Below are 25,010 nucleotides of genomic sequence, written 5' to 3'. Positions count from 1 at the left end.
CACTCAGAGACCATGGGGGCCCGCGTGTCTCAATCTTGCTCAATTGTCTCACTCAGTTCTTACCCTGGGTGAGAGGAAGAGAGAGGTACCCTGGGAATGGGCTGGATGAGAGAAACCAAGCCAGGTCAACAGGTAACCCTGACTTGACTAGTCCCTGGCTAGAATGCCCCAGGGAAAGAGGCTTTGAGACCCCATACCTCTCTCTCCCCTATACACACACCCAACCCCTTCCTCCCACTTCTAGTCCCTACCCTGACCCCCAAGAAGGGAATAGAGAGGTGGTTTAGTTACTGGCATTATTTATTTATTTTTGGCACAAAAGGCCCGCCATCAAGGGCAGACCAGCCTCTCTCTGTTCCTCCCTTAAGCAGCGGTCAGGGCTGGGAGAAGAAAATTTCAAAGCTCTTCTCTCCCGGGTCCACTCACCTCTCCCTCTAGCCCAGGCCCCTGGTCCACCACTTGACATTCAAGCTGGTGCAGAGCCTGGCCTGGGGTCTCCCTCCCCACTCCATGCAAAGCTCCCTAGCCTTCCAGCTCTCGCTCACACACAGACACACGGACACAGGCTCTGTACAGACCACAAAATAAAAACGATGAGATAGTTTTGTTTCCTGGAGTCGGAGACTGGGGTGACTGGAGCGGAAGGGGCAGGTGGGGGGTGGAAGGGACTGGCAGTCCCCCACTATCTAACCAAACCTGGTCCTCCCCCAGCCCCCAGCCCCTTGCCCTGGCTGGCCCCCAGCCAACAATATTTGGTTTCTTTCTTTTTTTTTTTACATTAAAGTTCTATGAGGTATTTGGTGCCTTATCTCGAGTCCTCGGGGGAGAGGGGCCCGGGGTGGGGGAGACCTGGGGCTCACCTGCCCCTCCCTCCCACCCTTCCGACCCCTTCCCGATATTTGGTTTCACAGCTGTAGTTAAAGCTTGGGATTTGGTTATTTTTCCCCCTCCCAGGAACTTTTTTTCTTGTTTTTTCATTTCCCAGTTTGGGGGTTGGATGGGAAGGGTCCCCACCACCCCCAGCTGCATGGGGGTCCCCTCCACCAATGTCAGGGCGTCTGCCCCATCCCTGCCCCTGCTTCCTCCTCTCTTTGCCCCACCCTTCCACACGAGGGTGGGGGCTTGATCAGGAAGAAGCAGGACGAATTGGGTGGTGGTGAGTCCCAGATTTTCTTTTCTTTTTTTTTTCCCTTTTTTTTTTTTTTTTGGTCTAGAATCATAGTCTACGTCCCGGTCATCTCCATCATGCCTTCCATGCTACCTGTCTTCTCAGAGGGTTGTTTGCCGTTTGTTCTTCTGGTTGTAATTCCTTCATTCTGCTCTGTTCAAATGTCTTCCCATCGGGTTAGGAGCCCTTGGGCCCCTCTGCACCCTCGGGTTGGATCCAGGCCCTCTCGCTAGCCGCTTTCCAGGAAATTAAAATGGACAACTCCAGAGGTAGGGTGAGGGTGGGGTCGGGGGGGTCGGTTCAGTAGAGATGCTTACATTCCAGCGAGGATGGGTGGATGAGGTGCCCCCTTGGTGCCTGGGTGGGAGGGGCAGCCACTCCACCAAAGGCTGGGCAAGGCACCCAAGGCCCTGCATTGGCCTAGAGTTAGTTTCTGCTGCCTCTGTAACCCAGCCTGACAGTTTTGTTCTGGGTGAGAGAGAAGGGAAAAGAGAACGCTGAGGCCTGGGGGCTCTGGCTGCCTCTCCTTTGAGTGTCCAGGATGGAGGTGGGGAGGGGCCAGCCACTGCCCAGCTTCTCCCCTTCTCCCCTTCCTGTGCCCCCACCCACCCAGGGGCAGGGGCCACTCTGATTTCAATGGCTCGCGTCCTTCACAGCAACACTTTGGTTTGAGGAGAGATACAGAAAGAAGGTCAAGAGATATGACATAAGGACAAAGGAGGAGGGGGAGAGGAAGAGGGAGTGAGAGAGAGAGAGAGAGAAACAGAAACAAATAAAAAAAAATCAGGGAATCAAACCACCCAACAGTTGGTTTTCCTTCGTCCATTCTTTTTGCTTCTCCTTTTTTTTTTTTTTTTAAAGCTTTTTCAGTTGATTGGCGAGGAGGGAGCTTGGGGCTCTTCACCCATGTCCCTGACACCCTCTCTCAGCCCTGCCCACCCGCTTCCATCCACCCTGGCTGAGGGACAGGCCCTGCCCCAGCCTCACCCCCCTCCGGCTTTCCGAAGACGACGTCCATGAGGTATTTGTGAAGAGAAAGAAGCATCCATCAATCCATCCGCCTCGGCAACCAAAGGCCTGGCTCACTCTGCAGGGCTTGGCTCCACCTTGCGGCTCATCCTTGTCTTGAAGAGTTCGCATCTTCTTTCCCATATATATATATACCTATATATATATATATATCTATAAATTCTTTTTTCTAGTTTTAATTTATTGTTTGGTTGGTTTTATGTTTTTGTTTTTTTTTTTGTTGGGTTTTTGTGTGTCTTTTTGTTTGGTTGATTTTTTTTTGTTTGTTTGTTTTTTTGTTTTGTTTTGTTTTTTTTGGTTCAAAACTTTGTTGGCCTCCATGGTAGAAGGAGGGCATGGTGGCTCCCAGCAGCGTCTCCTGTGTCCACTGTTGAGATACATCCAGAGCTAGGCAAATACAGGGTCCAGCCAAGACTCGTGGAGGTCTCGTGGGAGTGGTAACCACTTGTATGGGGAACCACAGGTCATGGTGATGTCACCACCTTGCGGTCCCTGATGGAGATGCCATCTGGAGGAGCCCACCACTGGGATGTGTGAGTGTGTGCATTGGAGGGTGGAGGGGGAAGGGGGAGGTATCTGCCAGTGTCGTAAGGGGCATAGGGTGGGCGGAGCGGGGCGAGTTAATCTTTTTGGTTTCTGGTTAATGTCAAAGAACGTGAAGATCCCACGGATAGGCACTGGAATATGATTTTTTTTTCAGGGAAACTGACAGACAGGATGGGAAGAAAGACAACTTGGATACACTCACTGTATCCCCCCTTTTGCTTGAACTGACCACCCTCCCACAGACTGGGGAGGAGGTAGGTTCCAGAGCAGAAAGGTGACAGGGCCGAGGATGGGCTTTTGAGAGCTGGAACTCGGCAAAAAAAAAAATTAAAAAAAAAAAATGGCCTAGCCCACCCTTCAAAGGGAGAAAGGAAGGAGCAGAGGACAAAAAAAGCCTATTCCCAGGCCTTCCTCTGAACTCTCCCCAGGCTGGGAGTGGCGGGATGGGAGTTTAAAGCGAGACCCCCTGCCCTGTTGGGGAGAGCTGGGGGGCTGGGGAGGGAACACGTAGAAGGGACACACATTCTGTTGAGCACAACGCTAAAAACTCTGTACATCCTTTGGATGAAGCTATTGAGTATTTGGTGTAAGGTTGTTCGGGTCCTTTCTGTTTTACCTTTAGAAAAGACCATTTGGTAGGTGGCTCTGGGCCCTGGGCCTCCTGCCCCGGGCAGTACCTGTCTCCATTGGCCCAGAGCTGGGGCTGGGCCAGCAAGCTGGCACATTCTCTGGTTCCTTCTCTGCCCACCCCCAGTGGGGTAAGGTTAGGAGTTGGCCCCACAGCCAGGGCTCCACGGCATGAGGTCTGACCTGCTGGAGGCTTCTCCGCTCCTGGCTGAAGGTTCTTATTTGGTGTCATAGCAGTGAGCACTCCAAGATCTGGCTCAAGACTGGTTTTTGGTTTGTTTGGTTTGGGGTTGGGGGGTGTTTGGTTAGTTTGGAGGTGTTTCTCTGTTCGTTTCTTTGTTTTTCATCTCTGGTTCCTTTAGGGCAGCTGGTTTCTGTTGTGAATATTTTTGGTTTTCTTTTTTGTTGGTTGGTTTCTTTGTTTTTGTTTTGTTTTGTTGTTTTCTTTTTGGTTGGATTTTTGGTCTTTTCCTCCTTCATCACTCCTGCTCCGAGGATCCACTGTATCCCCTACCAGCCTCCTCACCCTCTCTTGGGCAGGGGACCAAGGTCAGAGGACTCAGAGGAGTAGGAGGGGAGGCATGGTTGGCTCTCACTCAGCTTTGGACCCCGTCTCGGGTCCCCCTGGGCCTCCAGAGGTCTGTGCTACCACATCACTGCAGGTGGAGGATGAAGAGGACGAAGAAGACGAGGAGAGGCCAGGAGACTTGCTGGAGATGGATGCTGCCACGGCTGCAGCCGCTGCTGAGACCAGGCCCACGCCTGGCGGGGCACTGAGCAGGGGCAGCCCGGTGTGGTTCAGGAAGAGAGGCGAGGTTACTAGGCTGGGGCTCCCTGGGGCCGCACCGGCTGCCCCCAGCACCAGGTTCCCGCTGCCATCAAGGCTGGTAAGGGGCAGGGTTCCACCAGAGGCCAGGGCTGGTGAGGAGAAAGAGAGGCGGAGCTGGAGGTACATCAGGCCAGGGAGACTTCGGCCTCTGTGGACCCTGCCTGAGTACCCCGTCTCCCTGTCTGTCCCACCAATTCCCGTGAAGCAGGACCCCTCAACCTTCCCCGAAGACAGATGGCAATGAAAAGGCAAGCAATGCAGTGAGCGAGAGCAGGATGGCATGGCTGGGGCAGCAATGGGGGTGGGGGTGGGGCTCGAGGCCCAGGAGAGGGCAGGACTGGTGGCAGTGGGATGACATGAGGCAGCACGCACCTTGGATCGTGGCCAAAGGGTTGTTGCTCATGAGAGCTGGACTCAGCCCAGAGCTCAACCCCACCATTGTGCTTCTGCAAGAGCAAAGCAGAGGCATTAGCGGGGTGCTGGGGGGGGGGACGACCCATGGCAGAACTGAGGTGCATCTCCCCACCCTGAAAGCAGTTGAGACCTCCCACTTGCAGCTGCACACTTACCCCGCGCTGGGGTTCAGGCCTGACAAGCCGATAGCCGAGTGGCTGCCTTGAGGGCTCGGGTTTGTGCTGTTGGTGGTGGCCGGGGGTGGGGGAGTAACAGAGGGGATGGAATTGAGGGGGGGCGCGGCTCCGCCCCCACCCCCACCCCCTCCTGCTGTCCGGCTGGGATGGAGCGTCCCCACAGCTGAGGATAAGGTAGTAACTGCCAGAGAGAGACAGAAAGCAGAGTCTGCAACTTCCTCTGGTCCCTTATCAAGGAAGTCTGGGTTATATCTATTGTATACCCATAGTCTCCTCACTCAGAGGGGAGGAACACTATCCCAGCCCTCTCCCCAGAATCCTTATGTCTCCATCTCATGATAGGAGTCAAAACAATCACTGGCACTGTCTGTCTGCACGCAGTGCCCCAAACCGTTTGGATGTGGACAAGAAATGGCTTGCCTAGGAGACCCGGTCCTATAGCTCCCTCCAGGAGCTGGAGATGAGTCCAGGCTACATCTGTGCTGTTGGATGATCAGGAGCGGGTAACTTGAGAGGGGCCACTGAGGGTCAAGTTGGCTAGACCAGGTCCCAGTCCTGGCTGTGTCCTATTGGGAACACACCAACCTCTCTGGCCTTCAGATTCCCTCATGGAAAACGGGACTGATTTCATGAGCTGAGTATGAAGATTAAATTAGCCCACATAGTGCAGAAAGGACCTGGTCCAGTGGGCTCCAGCTCCTCATAATTTACAATCCTCCATGGTTATTTCTTAACCTGAAAGGAGCCATATAGTGTTTGCTTTGTGGGTTTTTCCCCCCAGGCTGGAGAAGTGGCTCAGCAGTCAAGAGCAATTGGCTGCTCTTCCAGAGGACCTGGGTTTTTGGGTCTCAGCACCCACATGACAGCGCATAACTGTCAACAACTCCAGTTTCCTGGTGATCCAGTGCCCTCTTCTGGTGGCTATTGGGCACTGCGTGCTCATGATGCAAAACAAACAACCCCAGCTCACAAATAAAAACAAACAAATAAAACCTTTAAAGAAATACTGAGGCTGGAGATGGACCCCGGAACTCTGTGCATTAAGCAAGCTCCATCCCAGGACATACACCTGACAGAGGCCAGCGGACAATGAGTGCTGCCTTCCAGCAACCTCTGCACTTCCTCTCAGGGAACTGTGGAGCTGACTAGAGGCTGCTCTGGCAGACAATGTGAGGGACTGCCTTGAGGTCCACAGCTTTCCAGAGCCATGACAGTACCTCAGGCTGTCACCATGCAATGTGTCCTCCCGGTCTCCCTCCCAGCCAGCCCCTAACCTGTTGTGCTCAGACTGCTAGAAGCTTGGGACAATGGCAAGGTCCCTGCGCCCCCTTGGGGTGTGACCTGGGAAGACAAGAAAGTAGGGTAAGACACTACTGCCACAAGGCAGCCTCCCATGGTGTTCCCTGTGCGGCCGACCCCTCCCCCCCACCCCCGTTGCCCCACTCAAGGGCGGGGAGACAGGGCTACAGGACTCATTGTCCTCCCCCACGTATACCCCAGTGATCCTGCGCCACATGCAGGAAGCTGAGAGAGTACCCCCACATCTCCTCTGACACTCTCCTGTCTGGCTGGTGTCCCCACAGAGCTGATCCTATCTTCAGTGATAGTACCTGGACAACTGCTTTGTGTACTCCTGCTACTGATTCTTCTAGAAGGAATTCTCTTTGTAAGAGAGAGAATCAGGCAAGCCTGGATTACATAGTAAGTAAGAGTCCAGCCTGGGCTACATGTCATGAAATCTTCAATCTTTTTTTTTTAGGACAGGGTTTCTCTATATAGCCCGGGCTGTTCTGGAACTCACGCTGTAGACCCAGCTGGCCTCAAACTCAGAAATCTGCTTGCCTCTGCCACCTGAGTGCAGAGGTGGTGGCGCACGCCTTTAATCCCAGCACTTGGGAGGCAGAGACAGGAGGATTTCTGAGTTTGAGGCCAGCCTGGTCTACCGAGTGAGTTCCAGGACAGCCAGGGCTATACAGAGAAACCCTGTCTCGAAAAACCAAAATAAATAAATAAATAAATAAATAAATAACTCAGAGGTTAAGAGCACTGGCTGCTCTTCCAAAGGTCCTGAGTTCAATTCCCAGCAACAGCATGGTGGCTCACAACCATCTGTAATGACATCCGATGCCCTCTTCTGGTGTGTCTGAAGACAGCTACAGTGTATTCATATAAATAAAATAAATAAATCTTTAAAAAAATGAAGTTTGGGCACTCAGGAGGGAGAAGCAGGAGGATCAGGAGTTCAAAGCCTCTTCTCACAGGAGATAAACACTGGCAAGCCTTGAGACAGAATCACTCTGCCTAGAAACCGTAAAGACAGACAGCATCTCTCCACAGTTCAAAAACCCATGGTTTAAATTCTTGGTAAGATGTGAGGTAACTGCTAGGCAATGGTGGCGCATGCCTTTTGTCCCAGCACTCAGGAGGCTGAGGCAGGAGGATCACAAATCGGAACTGTACTGCTCAGTGTGTTCCAGGCAACCTTGACTCAAGAAGAGGAGTAGGAAGAGGAGGAGGAGGCAGGCAGATCTCTGTGTGTCTAAGGCTAGCCTGGTCTACAGAATGAGTTCCAGGACAGTCAGAGCTACACTAAGAAATCATGTCTCAAAATAAAAAAAAATAATAATAATTGTTCTAGTACAGTCAAGGCTACACAAACCCTGTCTTTTGTTTGTTTGTTTGTTTGTTTGTGTTTTTTTTCGAGACAGGGTTTCTCTGTGTAGCCCTGGCTGTCCTGGAACTCACTCTGTAGACCAGGCTGGCCTCGAACTCAGAAATCTGCCTGCCTCTGCCTCCCAAGTGCTGGGATTAAAGGTGTGCGCCACCACCGCCCAGCTCACAAACCCTGTCTTGAAAACACAAACCAAACAACCAACAACAAAAAAACCACCACCAGCAACAAAATCCCTGATGTGTCAGCCCCCTGTCAACCCCACTTCCAAGCCCACTGCGAGCGGCATCAGCCACACAGTGCATTGCACTGGGATTCAGTACATCTTAGCATCTAAGCCTTTGTGCACGCTGGGCCTGACAGAATGTGATCTCTGGGTAGTCCTCCTCCTTCATGTGGCTGGCTAACTCTCAAAAGACTCTCTCCTTCCTCCCAGACCTGGAGTTGAAGGGCTTCTCTCTAGATACCACAGCCCTTTTCACAAACAGAAATAAAGGGACAGAAGAAAGGATAACCCAGGGCGGTGGTGGTGCACGCCTTTAATCCCAGCACTTGGGAGGCAGAGGCAGGTGGATTTCTGAGTTCGAGGCCAGCCTGGTCTACAGAGTGAGTTCCAGAACAGCCAGGACTACACAGAGAAACCCTGTTTTTAAAAAAAAAAAAAAAAAAGGATAACCCAGATGAGTCCCATAACTAAGCTGACTCATGTGAGGCTGTACAGTGCTGCAGGTACCTCAGAGGTCTAATGATGGCCCTTTCGGCCTCTTCGGGTGCGAGCCTGTGTATTCCTGCCTGAACTATACTGTATTCCCCTTTATGCTAATATCCCTGTCACAACTCTTGTCTAGCTAAGTCAGTGTAGCTCTCTGTGGGAGCTTGTACCCACCACATCAGACAACAGTTTGGGGCCTGGACATGGTTTGTTAGGTGAAGTCACCCCTTGCCAAGCCTGACGACCTGTGTTTGATCCCTGGAACCTATATGGTACAAGGAGAGACCTAACTCCCAGAAGTTGTCTTCCGACCTCCACTCAGGTTGGGTGGCATGGTTTTCTGGAAACTGTGTCCCTTTGTGACCGCTCTGTATGTGACATACTCTCCCCAGAACCTCTGGGGACAACTCTCCCGTCTATTCTACATATGTTTGCTTCACCCAGAGATGCCTACAGGCTTGTGCCCTGACTCCCGACCCTACCCCCACCTCCAACACGTAGTCCCCAAGGTCTGGGTACCAGGTGAGGGCTGTAGCTGGTCGGCTTTCCCGGGCTGGGCAGCATGGGGGCCGCACTGCAAGGGTTGATGCGTTTCTCCTTCTGGCGCCGGTTGCAGAACCAGACGCGAATCACTTCCTTCTCCATGTGCAGCTGCTCTGCAATCAGCAGGATCTCCTCTGAGGTAGGCTTCTGGTTCTACAAGCAGAGAGGGTTGGTGAACTGGCTTCTTCCAACTGATACCTTTCCCGGTCGCCAGGGGGCGAAACTCACCGCTAGGAAACTCTTCTCTAAGGCGAAGCGGACATTCGTCTCTATGCTGGTCCTCTTCTTGCGTCTCCGCCCCGGCAGCCCGTCGAAACCCAGGCTGGGGCTGCTCAGCTGGTTTGGGCTGGGTAGGCTTGAGTCCACAGACATAGTCTCTGTGAAGAGACAAGGAGGTGAGCGATCACTTCCCGCCTTGCCTCGTCACCAGTCTCCTATACGGGGCGGCCCATGGGAGCCTCCGGCCAGGCTCACCTGCGTCGTTGAGCCACTTCTCCAGGAGGGGCTTGAGTTTACACATGTTCTTGAAGCTCAGGTTAAGGGCCTCGAAGCGGGAAATGGTCGTTTGGCTGAAGTCGTTGCCATAGAGCTTGCCCATGGCCAGGCCCACGTCACCCTGGTCCAGAGAGGAGGAGGTAGGATTTGGAAGTTAAGGCGGACCCTCCTAGTCCAAGGCCAGATCCAAACACTCCACCAGAGTTTGGACCTTTGCATCTTTGTTCCGTGCCCTCACCTCCACCCGCTACCTCATAAGGTGGTCCCAGACCTGTGTGAAGCCCAGCTTGATGCGGCGTTGCTTGAAGGTGCGAGCGAACTGTTCCAGCTCCTCCAGATCACTGGGTTCCTCCGGGTGGGATGGCGGCTCCAAGCATTTCGGGGGCTGCGGGTGTGAGAGGTGCGGGTCGGGCAGCGTGGGGCGAGTCATAGCCTGGTGGGGTGGGCAGGTGGGTGGGATGCAGGATGGAGGACCCGGATGGAGCTAAGCAAAGGTTGTGTACTTGCTTGCTTCAGACTCCCCTCACCTGCCCAGGGCACCCACACTCATCTCTAATCCTGTTAAAGGTTTCACTCTACTGCCCACCATGGTCCTCTCAATTGCTCTTCACCTTCCCTTAGAGAGCCGAACTCTCAGAAGGAGCAGCCAGTGTCTTTTGCTGATGTCTCTCTCAGTGGGCTCAAAGCCTAGAGCTGGGGACAGTGGGTTCATCCTCCATCATCCTCTGGTACTGACTTGTCAGGCAGCACAGCCTGAGTCTTAACTCTCCTTGGACCGACGTTCCCATCCACTGAATAGAAACCATCACTACAACTCTGCCTGCCCATTGGATTATGAGATTAAGATTACTAATAAGCAGGTTGTCCAATTCCACAGGCGTAAGACTGAAGCTTGAGGTTCTGTCTATAGATGTGACATTAACGTGTAGACGCCTGGACTACACATGGGTATTTTATGGGTCGAGGATGCTGACACGGGGGAGGTGGTACACGTGGAGCACAGGAGACATATGGAATCTATCTTGAGCTCAGTTTCACTGTGCATTTAAAACTGTTCTAAAAAATTAAAGGCCTGATAGCAAACATATAGGTGCTCCAGAGAACAAGGCAGAGGGAGTCTACTTTTTAAGGTCAGCTTGGGCTACAAAGTGAGTCCAATGCCAGCCTGGGCAACTCAGAAAGATCATCTCAAAATAAAATGTGAAAAGAGGGCTGGAGATTTAGTTCAGTGGGGACCCCCTGCCTAGAATCCCCCAGTGAGCGGCTGGGGGCGTGGCTCAGCGGTAGAGCCCCCGCCTAGAATCCCCCAGTGAGGGGCTGGGGGCGTGGCTCAGTTGTAGAGCCCCCGCCTAGAATCCCCCAGTGAGGGGCTGGGGGCGTGGCTCAGTGGTAGAGCCCCCGCCTAGAATCCCCCAGTGAGGGGCTGGGGGAGTGGCTCAGTGGTAGAGCCCCGCCTAGAATCCCCCAGTGAGGGACTGGGGGCGTGGCTCAGTGGTAGAGCCCCTGCCTAGAATCCCCCAGTGAGGGGCTGGGGGTGTGGCTCAGTGGTAGAGCCCTGCCTAGAATCCCCCAGTGAGGGGCTGGGGGCGTGGCTCAGTGGTAGAGCCCCTCCCTAGAATCCCCCACGGAGGGGCTGGGGGCGTGGCTCAGTGGTAGAGCCCCTGCCTAGCAAACTCAAAATTCTGGATTGACTCTCTAATAATACCAAAATATAAATAAAATGAAACAAAGTCTTAAAAATAAGTAGCTTGCAAGCAGAGAAAAGGTACAGAATTGAATAGGAAGGACAATTAGAGGGCTGAACAAGAAACAACAATCTCTCCGGAGGGACTCACGAACTTAACAAAACACTGGAGGCAGGTGGTTGGTGCGAGGATTTCTGTCCCAAGGATCTTTGGTGATCTAAAATCCTGGGGCAGGTGTGTTTGGGAACCGATGAGGGCAGTGAGCCCTGCCGGATTCAAGGGGGCACTTTGTATCCGCCACACCCACAATTTGGTAGCAGTGGCACTGGCACTCTTCATCCCAGGAGGAATAAAGGACGCCACAGCAGAGCAGGCAGGGCAGCTCGAGCCACCAGATGAGTTCTGATGCTGTTGTTAACACGAACACCTAGCCTCTCAGAGCATGTGGAGCTTAGCACTAGAGCTAAGGCCTGTGTGGGCCTGTGAACTATTCAGTCTTTCTGACAGAGTTCACGGGTGTGTGTGCATGTGTGTGCGTGCCTTGGAGCTAAATATCTCATCAGATTTTTAAAGGCTTGGGAACCACTGGTCTGGTTTGAATCCCTTCACTCTACAAAGGAAAGAGCCGACCTAGACATGGAACTCCTCTGACTTCCTACAGCCTCTTTGGTGGCAGAGTAGGCCTGAGCCTCAGGTCCCTCAAGTGCTCATGGGTATGAGATGGGCCAGTGGAACAGAGGGGTATGAGGTAGGCCAATGGCTTTCAGAGCGCCCCACCCCCACTCAGCCACTCAGCCCTTGATCACTCTGCAGTGGCTTGATAAACTCAGTAGATAGTCTCACCTGTGTAGGAAGGCCAGCCCGGGGCTGGGAGGTCAGGAGAGCTCCCTGGGTTTGCTGAGGTAGCTGGAATAGATTTGGCGTTGGTAGCAGGCCTGGGGAGACAGTTAAGAACATAGAAGGTGAGTGGGTGAAGGGCAGGTGGTGGGATACTAGGGAGAAGGTGTCAGCTGGGCTGGGGTCTCACCTGGCTGACTCTGCTGCGCCTGTGGCAGCAGGAATTGAGCAGGTGGCTGGAGGTGGTGGCCGGGGACAAGCACCAGCTGTTGGAGCTGGAGGAGTTGCTGTATGTCCTGGCAGAGAGGGAATGGAGAGAAACACAGACTGAGTCCAGGCTGGATCTCGCCTTCAGCAGGAGGTGGTGGATCCCCAAGAGGTTGAAGCCAGGAGCCTTGTTGCCTGGTACAGTCAGCCGTGGTCCACTGGGCTTGGAACAGCATACCGACCATGGAACACCTGAATGTCCTCCCAGCTGCCCCAGGAGGACTCATTCTTTGCCTTTCCCTTCCTGGTGAAATGTTTGCCCTGTCTTACATTCCCACAGAACAAATAGACTTGTTTAAAAATGTAAACCAGACTAAGTCTTTCTCTCTTTAAAAATGCTCCCGAGACGTGTGCTATGATGTCTGGAATTATCTCGGATGCACTCCAGCAAATAGCAGGTGTGTGCATTGGTACGGCCACTCAGAGGAAAGCTTCGCCACTAATTTACGTGGAAAAGAGAGCTCAGAATGTGAACTGATTTGGAGATAGAGTCTTTGCAGATGAGCAACTTAAAACAAGGCCACGAAAGCACGTTCTAATGCATTATGGTTGATAGTGTCATTTAAAGGGAAAACGCAGGCCAGAAGTGGTGCTGCATGCCCGTAGTCAAAAGTTTAATTTAAAAGGGGAGAGAGGGATCCAGAGAGATGACCCAGTGATTAAGAGAACTTGCTACTCTTTCAGATGGACCCTGGTTCAAATCCCAGCACTGACATCTGGCAGCTCACAACCACTTGTAACTCTAGGCCTGGAGAAGCTAACACCCTCTCCTGGCCTCCATGGCCACTCACACAATGTGGTACCCAAGCGCACACATGTACACATAATTTTTAAAAAAACCAAGAATTTAAATTTGTTTTTGTTTTCGAGACAGGGTTTCTCTTTCGTAGCTTTGGCTGTCCTAGAACTCGCATTGAACACCACACTGGACTTGAACTCACAGAGAGAGGCCTGCCTGCTTCTCTGCCTTTAGAGTGCTGGGACTAAAGGTGTGCACCAACCGCCCAGCTTTATTTTTTTTTTTTTAAATCGCTCAGTGGTAGAACATGTGCCTAGAATCCACCAGTGAGGGGCTGGGGGCGTGGCTCAGTGGTAGAACATGTGCCTAGAATCCACCAGTGGGGGTTTGGGGGCGTGGCTCAGTGGTAGAACATGTGCCTAGAATCCACCAGTGGGGGTTTGGGGGCGTGGCATAGTAGAGAACTTGACAATTGTTCATAGGATCCGTGATCTAACTGCCCAGTACTGCTGTGAACCAACAAACAAAAAGGTGTGCTGGCCAAGATGGCTGAGTAGGTGAAAGGGCTTGCTGCCTATCCTGACAATCTTAGTCTGACCCTCTAAACCACCGCTGACCTCCACACATGCTGTGGCACACATATACTGGCGCCCGTTGTGGGACAGTGGACCGTGCCAGGAAACCTGGTAAGGCAGAGTGGGTCTGAGACCCTGGTATCTAGGTACCCATCTGAGATGATAAGCGCCTCCCTGTTCCCTATTAGATTCCTGGCTTGGAACTCGCATCCACACTTCCCACATTGTCCCATAGCCCCAAACAAGAGTTCTCCATGCTAATGAGATACCCTGAGGGTTTGCCAAAAAGTTTCCCTTCCCCGACATTCCTGGAGAAGGAAGGCCTTCACTCACAGAGCTGAGGTGCAGCCTAAGCCTCCTACAGAAGGCCTTTCTGCACTTCCAGACAACAGTGCTAAGCTAAAGACGTTCACTGATGAGCTCAAAAAGTTCCCCATTTTGCCCAGCACCCCCCCCCGCCCCGCTTGGGCTTGTCGTCCTTGTCCTCAGCTCGAGGGCCCCCAGTGGTCCAGGCCTCGTCATGGGCCTGTGGACCCCTGATTTTTTCATCCCCAACTCCTCCGTGCAACACCCCAATAGCGACTAGATGCCCGGGAGTCAGGGAACCCCAACTTCAGCCTGCCACATCTTAGACTACATTCTCCCACTCCCTGAGCAGAGATTCCCTAAAGCCCAACACCTAAAGCCTCCTCAGTCGCTCTTCCACACCCCAACGGCAGGGGCATGGCGGAACGCAGACCCACAACCCACTACACACATAGAAAACAAATGCGTGTTTTAAAGTGGGACATATTTAGATACAAATAGAGCTGAGATGACGTAAAGAGTCTCAGGAAAGAAGGTGTCTACACGCGAACGGAACGGGAGAGGACTGGAGGCCCCGCCCACACCTCCTGCCATGCTCCCGGCTTCTAGAATGGTGAAAGAATTTATGTCTGCCATTAAGTCACCAGCCGGTGGCTCTTTGTTACAGCAGCGCTAGCCAACTAATACAAGCTGGACACGGCACCTGTCTTATTACCCAACAGTTCCATCCCTGGGTGTGAAACCTCCAGAAATGTGTATGTGTGGCGGGTTCTTCACACAGGGCTTCTGCTCCTGCTCAAGTGCCCAGCAGCCACAGAACAGAGAAAGAACCCGATTCCGTGGAATCAGCAACAACACGGACTTTTCCACACGTGGTCATGACCTCCTACAGGGTCCTGCTTGCATTTCTAGTTGCATGTCACGAACTCCGAGTGCCATCGGCGTGGGTGTGTGCATTGTTATTGGGGACCTGATCTGTGCGCTTGTGATTGGCATGCTTTTCATAATTTGTTCTATTTTGGTGACCTATGGCAAAGGATAACAAATCCTTCAGGACTGAATCTACTCTACTGTTCCCCAGATACCCTAAGTCCTATAAAACTCCCCCATGGCACAGTCCCTCCAGCTGTGGAGCAGCTGAGAAGCAATGAAGCTTAAGAATCCATTGATAGTGGCTGGAGAGATGGCTCAGTCGTTAAAGGCTAGGCTCACGGCCAGGCAGTGGTGGCGCACGCCTTTAATCCCAGCACTTGGGAGGCAGAGGCAGGTGGATTTCTGAGTTTGAGGCCAGCCTGGTCTACAGAGTGAGTTCCAGGACAGCCAGGGCTATACAGAGAAATCCTGTCTCAAAAAACCAAAAAACCAAAAAACCAAAAAACAAACAAACAAAAAAAAACAACCCCCCCCAAAACAAAAAAAACTAAAAGGCTAGGCTCACAACCACATATATAAGAATCCATTGATAGTGGCTCCTTCTAAGGCTGGGAACCCAATTTTATAGTATATATTCTCTACACTCTCTCTCTCTGTCTCTCTGTCACTTTCTCTACCTTTCTCTCTCTCTCTTTCCTTTCCTCTCCTCCCTCCCTCTTTCCTCTTCCCCTTCTTCCCACTCTCCCTGCCTCCTCCCCTCCCCTCCCTATGTAACTCTGCCTGGCCTGATACCATTGCCTTAGGCTAGGATAGCCTTGCAAGCCCATTGGTCTTCCTTGCCTCCTCCTCCAAAGTGCTGGGATCCCAGGGAAGTACCATCACACCCGGCTCTCTAAGCAGTGCAACCTTCAGGGCCCACAGAGGGTTACTCATCCTGCTCTCTACTGCCCTTCTTACAGGGTGTCCCATTTGCTAATGCATATTCTTCCTCTGCAAGGCTAAGCCTCTAGCAGGCACAGGCATGTCTTATTAAAACAGAACAAACAACTGTAGCCATACCCCAGTCTGGTTACTCAGACTGGGACTTGGGAGTCAACTTTGATTCTCGCCTTCTTTTCCTCTCCCCTTCCCATGGCTGCAGCCCACCCTCACCTCCCATTACTTTATCTTCCCCTTTCCACTGTCACCATCCTGGTCCAAGTCACAGCATGTCTACCTCAGGCCACGAATTCTCGCCCCCCCCCACCCCCCCCCCACCCCCCAGCCGGGGTCTGATAGCAACAGGCTTCTGAGATTTTTTTTTTTTCCTGAGTCAGGGTCTCATGTAGCTTGGGCTGGCTCGGGATTCGCCGTGTAGCTGAAGCTACCCATGAACTCCCCATCCTCCTGCTGCGGATGTCTGGGTGTACGTTGGGTGTGTACACATATATATGTATGTGTGTGGGTGTCAGGGTGTATACATGGAGGCCTGAAGGAGTCAGATCCCTCAGAGGCGGAGTCACAGGTGCTTGTGGGTTGTTAGGTGAATGCTGGGATGTGATCCCACATCTCCACCTCGCGTCTCAGCAGGGGGCGCCTTTATGTCCCGAGCCATCCTGATGGTCCAACTGTTATTAGTATATATTAATTATATGTGACACGGCTTTCATGATATTTCCATTCTGCACCTAATGTATAGGTCATATTTGCCTTGTTATCTTCTCCTGCCCCGCCTCCAACTCCCACGGATCCAATCTACCCACTTTCATGTGCTTTTGGATGTACATGACTTGACGTAAACTTTTTAAAATCTTTTTTAAAAAACTTTCCACAAAAGGTTTTGGTAAAATGCAAAGCACAGTGATAAAAAAAAAAAAATGGGGTTGGGGGGAGGGGAGAGGCTGGAGAGATGGCTCAGCGGTTAAGAGCACTGACTGCTCTTCCAGAGGTCCTGAGTTCAAGTCCCAGCAACCACATGGTGGCTCACAACTGTCTGTAGTGGAATCCTATACCCTCTTCTGATGTGTCTGAAGGCAGTGACAGTGTGATCATAAAAATAAATAGATAGATAGATAGATAGATAGATAGATAGATAGATAGACAGACAGCGAGCAAGCAAGCATCTACAACCTACCCCAGGAGGGACTGATGAGCTATGGTGGACAAGCCTTGCTGTTTGCTACCCTCTAACTGCAGATGCACCATTTCCTTCTACTGTGAACTAGGAGAACAGACCGTGGTAATGCTAAACCCATCTGGCCTGCACTGTCTTTTATCCCCACGTGGAATAGAATCCAAGCACTTCCCTGCAGCCTGGCTCAGCCCCGCCTTTCCTCCTTAAGACTTTCCTGCCCTCTGACCCTTGTCAGGCCACACAACTCCTCCTTGTCACTCAAACCAGAAAGGAACCCCCAGTGGTTGCCACTCAACCTGGGCCTTTGCTATTTTTGCTAAGAACCACCCCCTTCCACTTCTTTCAAGTCTCCATCAAGCCAGGGCGGTGGTGGCACACACCTTTAATCCCAGCACTTGGGAGGCAGAGGCAGGTGGATTTCTGAGTTCAAGAGTTCAAGGCTAGCCTGGTCTACAGAGTGAGTTCCTGGACAGCCAGGGCTACACAGAGAAACCCTGTCTCGAAAAACCGAAAAAAAGAAAACAACAACAACAACAAAACAAGTCTCCATCAGTGCGCTTCCCCAGGGCGGCCACCTCCCCATCTCCCTTTTCCAGTCCAGCTGGACCTGCTTCCTGTCTGTCTCTCCAGCTATGACAGACGCACAAAACCGTCTACTTCTTTATCCTCACCAAGAAAGGCGTTTGTGGGGAGGATCCTCCCACCCCCATTTGCTGAGTGAAGGAATAAAATCGTTAGAAAGGGATTTTAGCAAGCAGCGAATAGGCTCGGCACTGGGCTCGGCCAGTAGGAGGCCTCATCGGTCTACAGTTCAGAGGCCTCGTAGCTCTTTTTAGCCACTTGGGGGCGCACTACTCCAGCCTCAAATGGAGGCATTGCGTGAGCAGACAGTGGCTGGAGGAGGCCCTGGACAGCATATTTTATAAGTCAACTGCCTTGTCTCTAGCCTGCTGGGAGGGTTAGCACACACCACTGAAGCTAAGAAGGGGTGAGACCAGCTTTTTTTTCTTTCTTTTTTTTTTTTTTTTGAGATTCAGTTTATTATGTAGCCCAGGCTGGCTGGGAACATACTATATAGCCCAGGCTGGTGTCAAACTTGTTACAATTCCTGCCTCTGCCTTCTCAGTGCCAGGATTATGGGTGGGCATTGCCATTACCACACCCAGCCTTCGGGAAGGGACCAATTCTTGCTTCCAACGCACACGCTGCCCAACGGGTTACAGGACAGTCTGGCTATGCTTTGCTGAAGACAGACTGGGGACAGAAGGACAGATACACGGCTAATGTGCTACATGGGTGAAGGGGTGGGGTTGTAAACAATCAGTTTCTCATCGGGCCTCGGTCCCCACTGGGGGTGAGGGTGGGGGTGGGTAGAAAGCTATGTGAGTGAGGCCAGGGCCCCAGAGCTGGCCAGCTGCAACGGTGGCCCAGGTGCTGTGCCTCACCCCAGTGCACAGAAGAGGAGGCCCTCATCCCTCATGCCTCCCACCCCCGAAAAGCCCCACCACCATGACTGGAGGGTGCTGGCAGATGGTCACCAGGTCTGGATACAGCCTTGACTTGAGTCTAGGCCAGAGAGAGGAGGAAGAGTCGAACTGTGGGAACAAGGGAGTGAACAGGCTCAGTCACCGTGTTCTGGAGGAGGGCGTGTGGGGGATGGGCAGCAGGGTGACACTGTCAGTGGGTACGGTTTCGGTTAGATAGGAAGGAAAAGTTCTGCTGTTCTCATACAGCAGGGAAGTCACTGTAATTAATGACATATTGCATATTTCCAAACAGCTAAAAGGGGCGTTGTCTGGTATGTGGGGTATGCCCGCAGCCTCTGCACCTCAGAGGCAGAGGCAGGAAGTTGAGGAGTTCAAGGACAGCTTGGTCGACATAGTGATTTCCAGCCCAGAATGGGTTACAAGAGACTGTCTGAAAACAACAACAACAGCTACCACTACTACTATCATTGTAAGTGCTGGGGATTGAACCCAGAACCTCAGGCATGCCAGACAAGCGCTCTTCTGCCAAAGCTGTACCTCAGCACCCACTCCCCACCACCAAAAGACCTTAAATGTTTCCGTCATACGGAAATGATAACTATTTGTGGTGACAGGTATGTTAAATAGACTGACTTTGGAGTGACGATTATTAAATCATTCCTGCCTCTGGGTCACAGCTTTCCTATCTGTGAAATGAGGGGAAACTGGGTAATTCTTCCCTGGGTTTCGCTGGAGCCTGAGTGATGTCATTCAGAGGGCGCTTTAGAAATCTGAACGCATTACTTAGACACAGAGGCAAGCCGCCACTGTCCCCTCACACATCCTACCCCATCGTGAGCTGTCAACGGTGCAAGCCCCATCTGCCTTTCAAATCTGTCCTCTTAACCACGGACAAAGTCCAGTGCTCACCCAGGCTCTGCTGAGCCTTAGCCAGAGATACCTGTCTGTCTTCGTGATGGCCCCAACTTGAGTAATTAAGAGACTCTTCTGGTTAGGTGTGGAGGTGAACGCCTTTAATCCCAGCACTCAGGGCAGAGGCAGGTGGATCTCAGTGAGTTAAAGGCCAGTCAGAGCTACATAGTGTGAGCCTGGTGGTGGCGGCAGTGATGGTGAGTCCAAGACCCAACAGGTCCAATGAAACACTTGTCTCTTTTCTAATCAGAAAACCATCCAGGAAGCCAAAATCCCAGGAATCAGTTCTTGGCCAACGCAATCCATGTTCCTACACCACATTGTTCCTGTGCAAGCCAGTTTCCTCTCCCACCCGACTCACTTCCTATGACTCTGGATTCTACATCCAGGTCTATAGCCCTTCTTCCCATCAGCCAACACAAGAAGCCATAAAGAGGTCGATCAAACCATGTCACTTGCCGGGCGGTGGTGGCGCACGCCTTTAATCCCAGCACTTGGGAGGCAGAGGCAGGAGGATTTCTGAGTTCGAGAGTTCGAGGCTAGACTGGTCTACAGAGTGAGTTCCAGGACAGCCAGGACTACACAGAGAAACCCTGTCTCGAAAAACCAAACCAAACCAAAAAAAAAAAAACCCCAAAAAACAACAAAAAAAAAAACCCATGTCACTCCCCTGTTCAACGCCTCTCAGAAGACTCGGTGCCTGGTTTAATTGCCCACCTCCCTGCCCAGCACGTGGCAAACCCTAGGAATGGATTCCAGGGTGCCCCAGAACACTGTGTAGCCAAGGGTGGTCTTGAACCCTTCTGACCCTTTTGGTCACTGCCTCCTGTCTCTACCTTGTGAGATCTGGGATTACAGGCGTGTGCCAGCACCAGGGGTTTATGCAGTGTTATAGACAGGACCCAGGAACCTGTGCAAGCACTCTTACCAATGGTCACGCCTCCAGCTAAAACAATTGTGTTCTGTTCTTCTGGTCTCACACTGCAGCCCCGATGGTCTCAAACTCAGGGCAGTCCTCCTGACTGCCAGGTTACAGGTATGTGCTGCCAGCCCTGGATTTAGAATAATTTCTAAGTTATAGACTAAGTTCTGTCTTAATCCTCTCCCTTATGCCTGCCTCCCAGCACACTTATCTTTGTACCCGTGTGCACTCGAGTGCCTGTATACATGTGTATGCACGCGTGCAGGGACAGGAAGGCAGCCAACGTGGAGTGTCCTCAGTCATTCTCCACTTTATGGTTTTTTGTTTTTTTTTTGGTTTTTTTTTTTTTTTGGTTTTTCGAGACAGGGTTTCTCTGTGTAGCCCAGGTTGTCCTGGAACTCACTCTGTAGACCAGGCTGGCCTCGAACTCAGAAATCCACCTGCCTCTGCCTCCCAAGTGCTGGGATTAAAGGCGTGCGCCACCACTGCCCGGCTCCACTTTATGTTTTGAGACAGGGTCTCTCACTGAACCAGAAGGCCAACATCTCAGCTAGGCTGGTGAGCCAGCAAGCCCCAAGTGTCCTGTTGTCACAGAGCTAGGATCGCAAGTAAGAAAGAACTGTTGAGTCTGCCATTTTTACAAGGATGCTACAGATCCACCCGAGCCCTCGCCACGCTTTCTCAGTGTACTCTATACACCAAGCTATGTCACCAGCCTGTGGAGGTTTTGTTGGTTGGTTGAGACACTGTCTCACATAGCTAAGGCTGGCCTTGAGTCCTTATCCTCCTGCCCCCAGCACCCAAGTGCCAAGATCACAGGATGGGTGCCACCATGCTTGGCTTTTCCCTCGCCTCCTTGTCCACCCTGCTACAGCCATACTGCTGCCCTCAGAGCCTTCCTTGCACAAGCCAAGCTTCTTTCCCTCTCTGCCTGTATCTGGCTCTTCCCCTCCTCCCTCGCCCCTTCTTTCAACACTGACTCACTCAGCCTTCGGTTCTCAAAGGCCATCTTCTCAGTGAAATCTTTCCTATCCCCCCCATTAGACCAGCCCCTCCCTTTCCCACGAGGCCCTGTTTCGGTTTGTGAATCACCCTTCCTCTGAACCACTTGTTGCTGGTTTGTGTTTGTTTACAGTCTGTTTCCCTACTAGGGCACACCATTCTTAGGGACAGCGGGCCATGGGTAGGCATGGCATACACAAGGGACTTCATGGATGGCACTTTCACGGAAGTGGTGGTCCCAGTCAGTGTACTAGGAAGGGTCCAGAGCGGGGAGCAGGAGGTGGGAGCTTATGCCTGCAATCCCAATATTTGAAGGACTGAGGGAGGAGCCCTCCCTCAGTTCAAGGCCCGTGTGGGCTATAAAGAAGTTCAAGGTTAGCTTGCACCATATAGATTCGGTTTAAAAAACGAAAGGGAAGGAGGCTGGAGAGCAGGCTCAGCAGTTGAGATCTCTTGCTGCTTTTTCAGAGGCCGGACCCCAGGTCTGAGCATCTCACGACTGCGTGAAACTTCAGCTTCAGGATGTCTCACCTCCACAGACACCTACCTAGACATGGCATTTGTTCACATAAATACACACAGGTACACATAAGGTAAAAATAAATCTAAAAAAAAACAAAAACAAAACCCTAAGTTTCAACAGTCAGGGAGGAAATTAAAAAATAAAGGCAATGGAGGGGTGGGGCCAGTGAGGCCCGATGGAGGGGTGGGGCCAGTGAGGCCCGATGGAGGGGCGGGGCCAGTGAGGCCCGATGGAGGGGCGGGGCCAGTGAGGTGGCATTCCACAACCCATGAGACCCTGACTGAGCCACACTCCACAGCCCAGGAGAGCAAATCCAGTGAAGCCCCACTCCACACAGCTCAGGAGATCCTGACTGGGTGACCGAACAAACAGTAGAGAGACAGGGAGGAGGGAAAACTTGGCGTTTGGTGACTCCTAGCGCACATGTCACCTTTTACTGAAATCCAAGTTACTGCACGTCCTGACCAGGAATCAGTAGGCAGGACTACCCAGTCCCAAACTCCATAGCTCTGTCTATGTGCTGACGGTACACCACTGTCCCTTTTTAAAACAACAGGGCTCCACTCTTCTATCTGGGGACCTGCCTTGCCCCAATCTCAGGTCTCAGCAGTTCTCCAAGGCTTAGATACAAATTCAAAGGAGGCCAGTAGATACATCTGTTCTCCTGAGCAGGGAGATAGATGCAGGGGACATTTTGCTTGTTCCAGAAGGCCACTGAGGAGACGTCTTTGGAGCTTGGCCCAATACTCCAAAGCAGATCTTTTCAATGATTTGAGCCAAACATTCCTGCTGCCCTTCAGCCACCCAGAGGCCAGCTTTGGCCTGCACGATGCTCAGCCAAGCTCATCCGCAGCTGTCCCTCCCTGCCACCTTGGCCAGCTTCTGAGCCTGCCCACCTTCTTATATTATGTCAACACTTCCCGCTGTCTGCAAGCCTCCTGCTCATTCACCTTTGACCTTCCACACCTCCCAGTTCCTGGTTCCAAATTCCCACCAGACCAGACCCTGTAGGGAACGCATTCCCTAAACCCTCTCGGCTTAGCAGATTTTCTCAAGCATCATGCCCTGGGGTCCTTTCCAACTCGACCAATACCATGTTTTCATGGTTAATGTTAAGTTCTCAGTCAATGCCAACCCCTGCTCCAGGCATTCTGAAAGACCCCCCTGAAGAGACACCTTCCCTTTCCTTGATTGAAAAACTGTAACAACAAAACATCCCTCATTGATTTGATAAACATCCACACAGCTCAGTAGAATGCACCATACCAAGCACCAGACGGGCCAATTATTCAACTGTACGTAATATAATCATCCTTTCAGAGGGACAGCTTAGAAACTGCAGGGAAGCATCCTGACAAACGGTTTACCTGGCAGGGGAATGCACCCTTTTTATTTTATATTATAATATCATTTTAAAGTGGTGCGCTCATGAGTCTTTTTTTTTTTTTTTGCTTGTTTTGTGGTGCTGGGATTTGAACTCCAGCTTCAGGCAAACCAGGCATGTACTCTAAGCTTCAACAGATCCACACCCCAACCCCTCACTAGGGGATTCTAGGCAGTGGCTCTACCACTGAGCCACGCCCCCAGCCCCTCACTGGGGGATTCTAGGCAGGAGCTCTACCACTGAGCCACGCCCCCAGCCCCTCACTGGGGGATTCTAGGCAGGGGCTCTACCACTGAGCCACGCCCCCAGCCCCTCACTGGGGGATTCTAGGCAGGCTCTAAAACTGAGCCACGCCCCCAGCCCCTCACTGGGGGATTCTAGGCAGGGCCTCTACCACTGAGCCACGCCCCCAGCCCCTCACTGGGGGATTCTAGGCAGGGGCTCTACATTACACTATATCCACAGCCTTAAGAGTGCTTTGGATTACACTTCTTAGTATTTCCAAATCATAACACATTTTAGTTTCACTACAAGCCAGGGAGTCTCCTGGGAGGCAAAGATGACTGTGATTCATTCCTACGTCTCTAGATTTTGCCAGGGTGCGGACATACAGGAGGACTGGGGATGTCAGTGAGATGACATCACTGCAGGGACAGAGCAGAACAGGCAAAGGAAGTGGAAGTGGGCAGAGGAGACAGAAACTCAAGCCCAGGAGCTGGTCTAGAGTGGTGGAGGCCATGGGCAAGTCAGGGCAGAAGGAGCTGTACCTGGTCCCTGTGTGCTACCCAGCACACAGGAGGTACAGCACAAACCACTCTTGAGTAAATGAAGTCACAGGGCAACTCAGCCCATGAGGATGAATTCCTAGAATTGGTATTCATCTTTGCTCCTGCTGAAGGGATTGAGTGACAAGATCTACAGTGAGGGTGGCTAGGAGGGGAAAGAGCTAGAGGAAAGGGCTTGCAGGGAGAAGACCAGGAGATCTAGCCATCAGAGCATGATGGGACAGCCAATGGCTGACCATCAGCCTGGCCATGGTCCTGATGCTGCATCATCATAGGCTTGCACATGGCATGGTGGTATGGCCAGTCCTACACCAGGCCACCTACCTCTCCTCCTTCCTCCACTCTGTGGAAAGATGGCTCCTCAGGCACATTCAGACACATCCAGAACAGGAAAACCCACACGGATTACCTGGATGTGGGGATTTGAGCTGTCTGTGATGGATGAAGAAGTGCTGTCCAGGTAAAGGGCGAGAAGGAGAGGAAAATGGAAGCAAAGCCTCGGTGAGGAGCCCTAAGATCCTACACTGTGTGTGCTACTAAGTAAAGGACGTGCACCTGCTGCAGGAGTCTCTGGTGGCCCTGGTGGGAGGGGACTGGAAACCATGTCCCCGTGAAGGATGGCTGAAGCAAGAGCCATGAAAGGGCAGGCTGGGTGGCTCGAGCTATGGGCTCCCGGACCAGCTCTGCCAATCCTACTCGCCATGTGACCAAGGCATGCCATCTTGTCACTGCGGCTCTCCAGCATTCTGAGCGATGACACGTGTCTTCATGAGTATCATCTTCAGACACATTGGCATGGTGTCTGGTACAAACGCAGCACCCAGTTATTGCCACGGGGTAAGCCCGGCGTGGGAGGGTATGCTAGGAAGAGCCATCATGGAGCAGAACGGTTACTGAGTCTCTGCAGAACCAGGTCCAGGGGCAGCCACAGCACAGTGTTCAGGAAAGTCCCGAAAGGGTGCATTCGTAATGAGATGGATCTTCCCAAATGGGTAAACTCTCAGTGAGGACAGCCCCACAAGAGCTGGACAGTTCCCTTCACAGACGGCTCCCCCACGGGTGTGGTGGAGACAGAAGATAGCATGAGAGAAGCGAGATGAGATGCTACCCCAAGGGCAATTAAAGGGTTTCTTCACTGTAGGATTTCCCAACACGTTCACCACCTTAGAATGTGGTGAACTCAAGTGCTTGTAGAAACAAGACAGGCAGGAGTGGGCTGCAGAGGATGGACCCATCTGAAGGGCAAGCCTGGGCTTCTCTGCGACAGCTGACTTTTGTTTTCTCTTTACTGTGGATTTATTTAACTGAACCACTTGCATGTAAGCACCCTGCCACTGAGCCATGCCCCCAGCCCCTCACTGGGGGATTCTAGGCAGGGACTCTACCACTG

General features: G+C 52.2%; 1 protein-coding gene across 12 annotated transcripts in view; it reads right to left on the bottom strand.

Moving 5' to 3' along the window:
- Positions 1-2,485: 2,485 nt before the first annotated feature.
- Pou2f2 (POU class 2 homeobox 2) overlaps positions 2,486-25,010 on the bottom strand; it is a 40,796-nt gene continuing 18,271 nt past the window's right edge. For 3 of the 12 annotated variants that reach the window (XM_028781300.1, XM_028781304.1, XM_028781302.1), the window contains exons 6-15: positions 11,923-12,028; positions 11,739-11,830; positions 9,482-9,646; positions 9,190-9,331; positions 8,944-9,092; positions 8,692-8,868; positions 6,064-6,130; positions 4,769-4,970; positions 4,572-4,645; positions 2,486-4,288 (exon numbers count right to left, since the gene is read on the bottom strand). In XM_028781300.1, coding sequence (XP_028637133.1) covers positions 3,963-4,288; positions 4,572-4,645; positions 4,769-4,970; positions 6,064-6,130; positions 8,692-8,868; positions 8,944-9,092; positions 9,190-9,331; positions 9,482-9,646; positions 11,739-11,830; positions 11,923-12,028 — 1,500 coding nt within the window. In that variant the 3' untranslated portion in view covers positions 2,486-3,962. Of the gene's footprint in view, positions 4,289-4,571; positions 4,646-4,768; positions 4,971-6,063; positions 6,131-8,691; positions 8,869-8,943; positions 9,093-9,189; positions 9,332-9,481; positions 9,695-11,738; positions 11,831-11,922; positions 12,029-25,010 lie in introns of all 12 variants that reach the window. The other 9 variants (XM_028781305.1, XM_028781301.1, XM_028781303.1 and 6 more) reach the window with 7 other exon arrangements.

This window comes from Grammomys surdaster, unplaced genomic scaffold (assembly GCF_004785775.1).
Source record: "Grammomys surdaster isolate TR1022 unplaced genomic scaffold, NIH_TR_1.0 396, whole genome shotgun sequence".
NCBI lineage: Eukaryota > Metazoa > Chordata > Mammalia > Rodentia > Muridae > Grammomys > Grammomys surdaster.
Note: the sequence above shows the minus strand (reverse complement) of the source record. Positions and strands in the feature narration are given on the sequence as shown.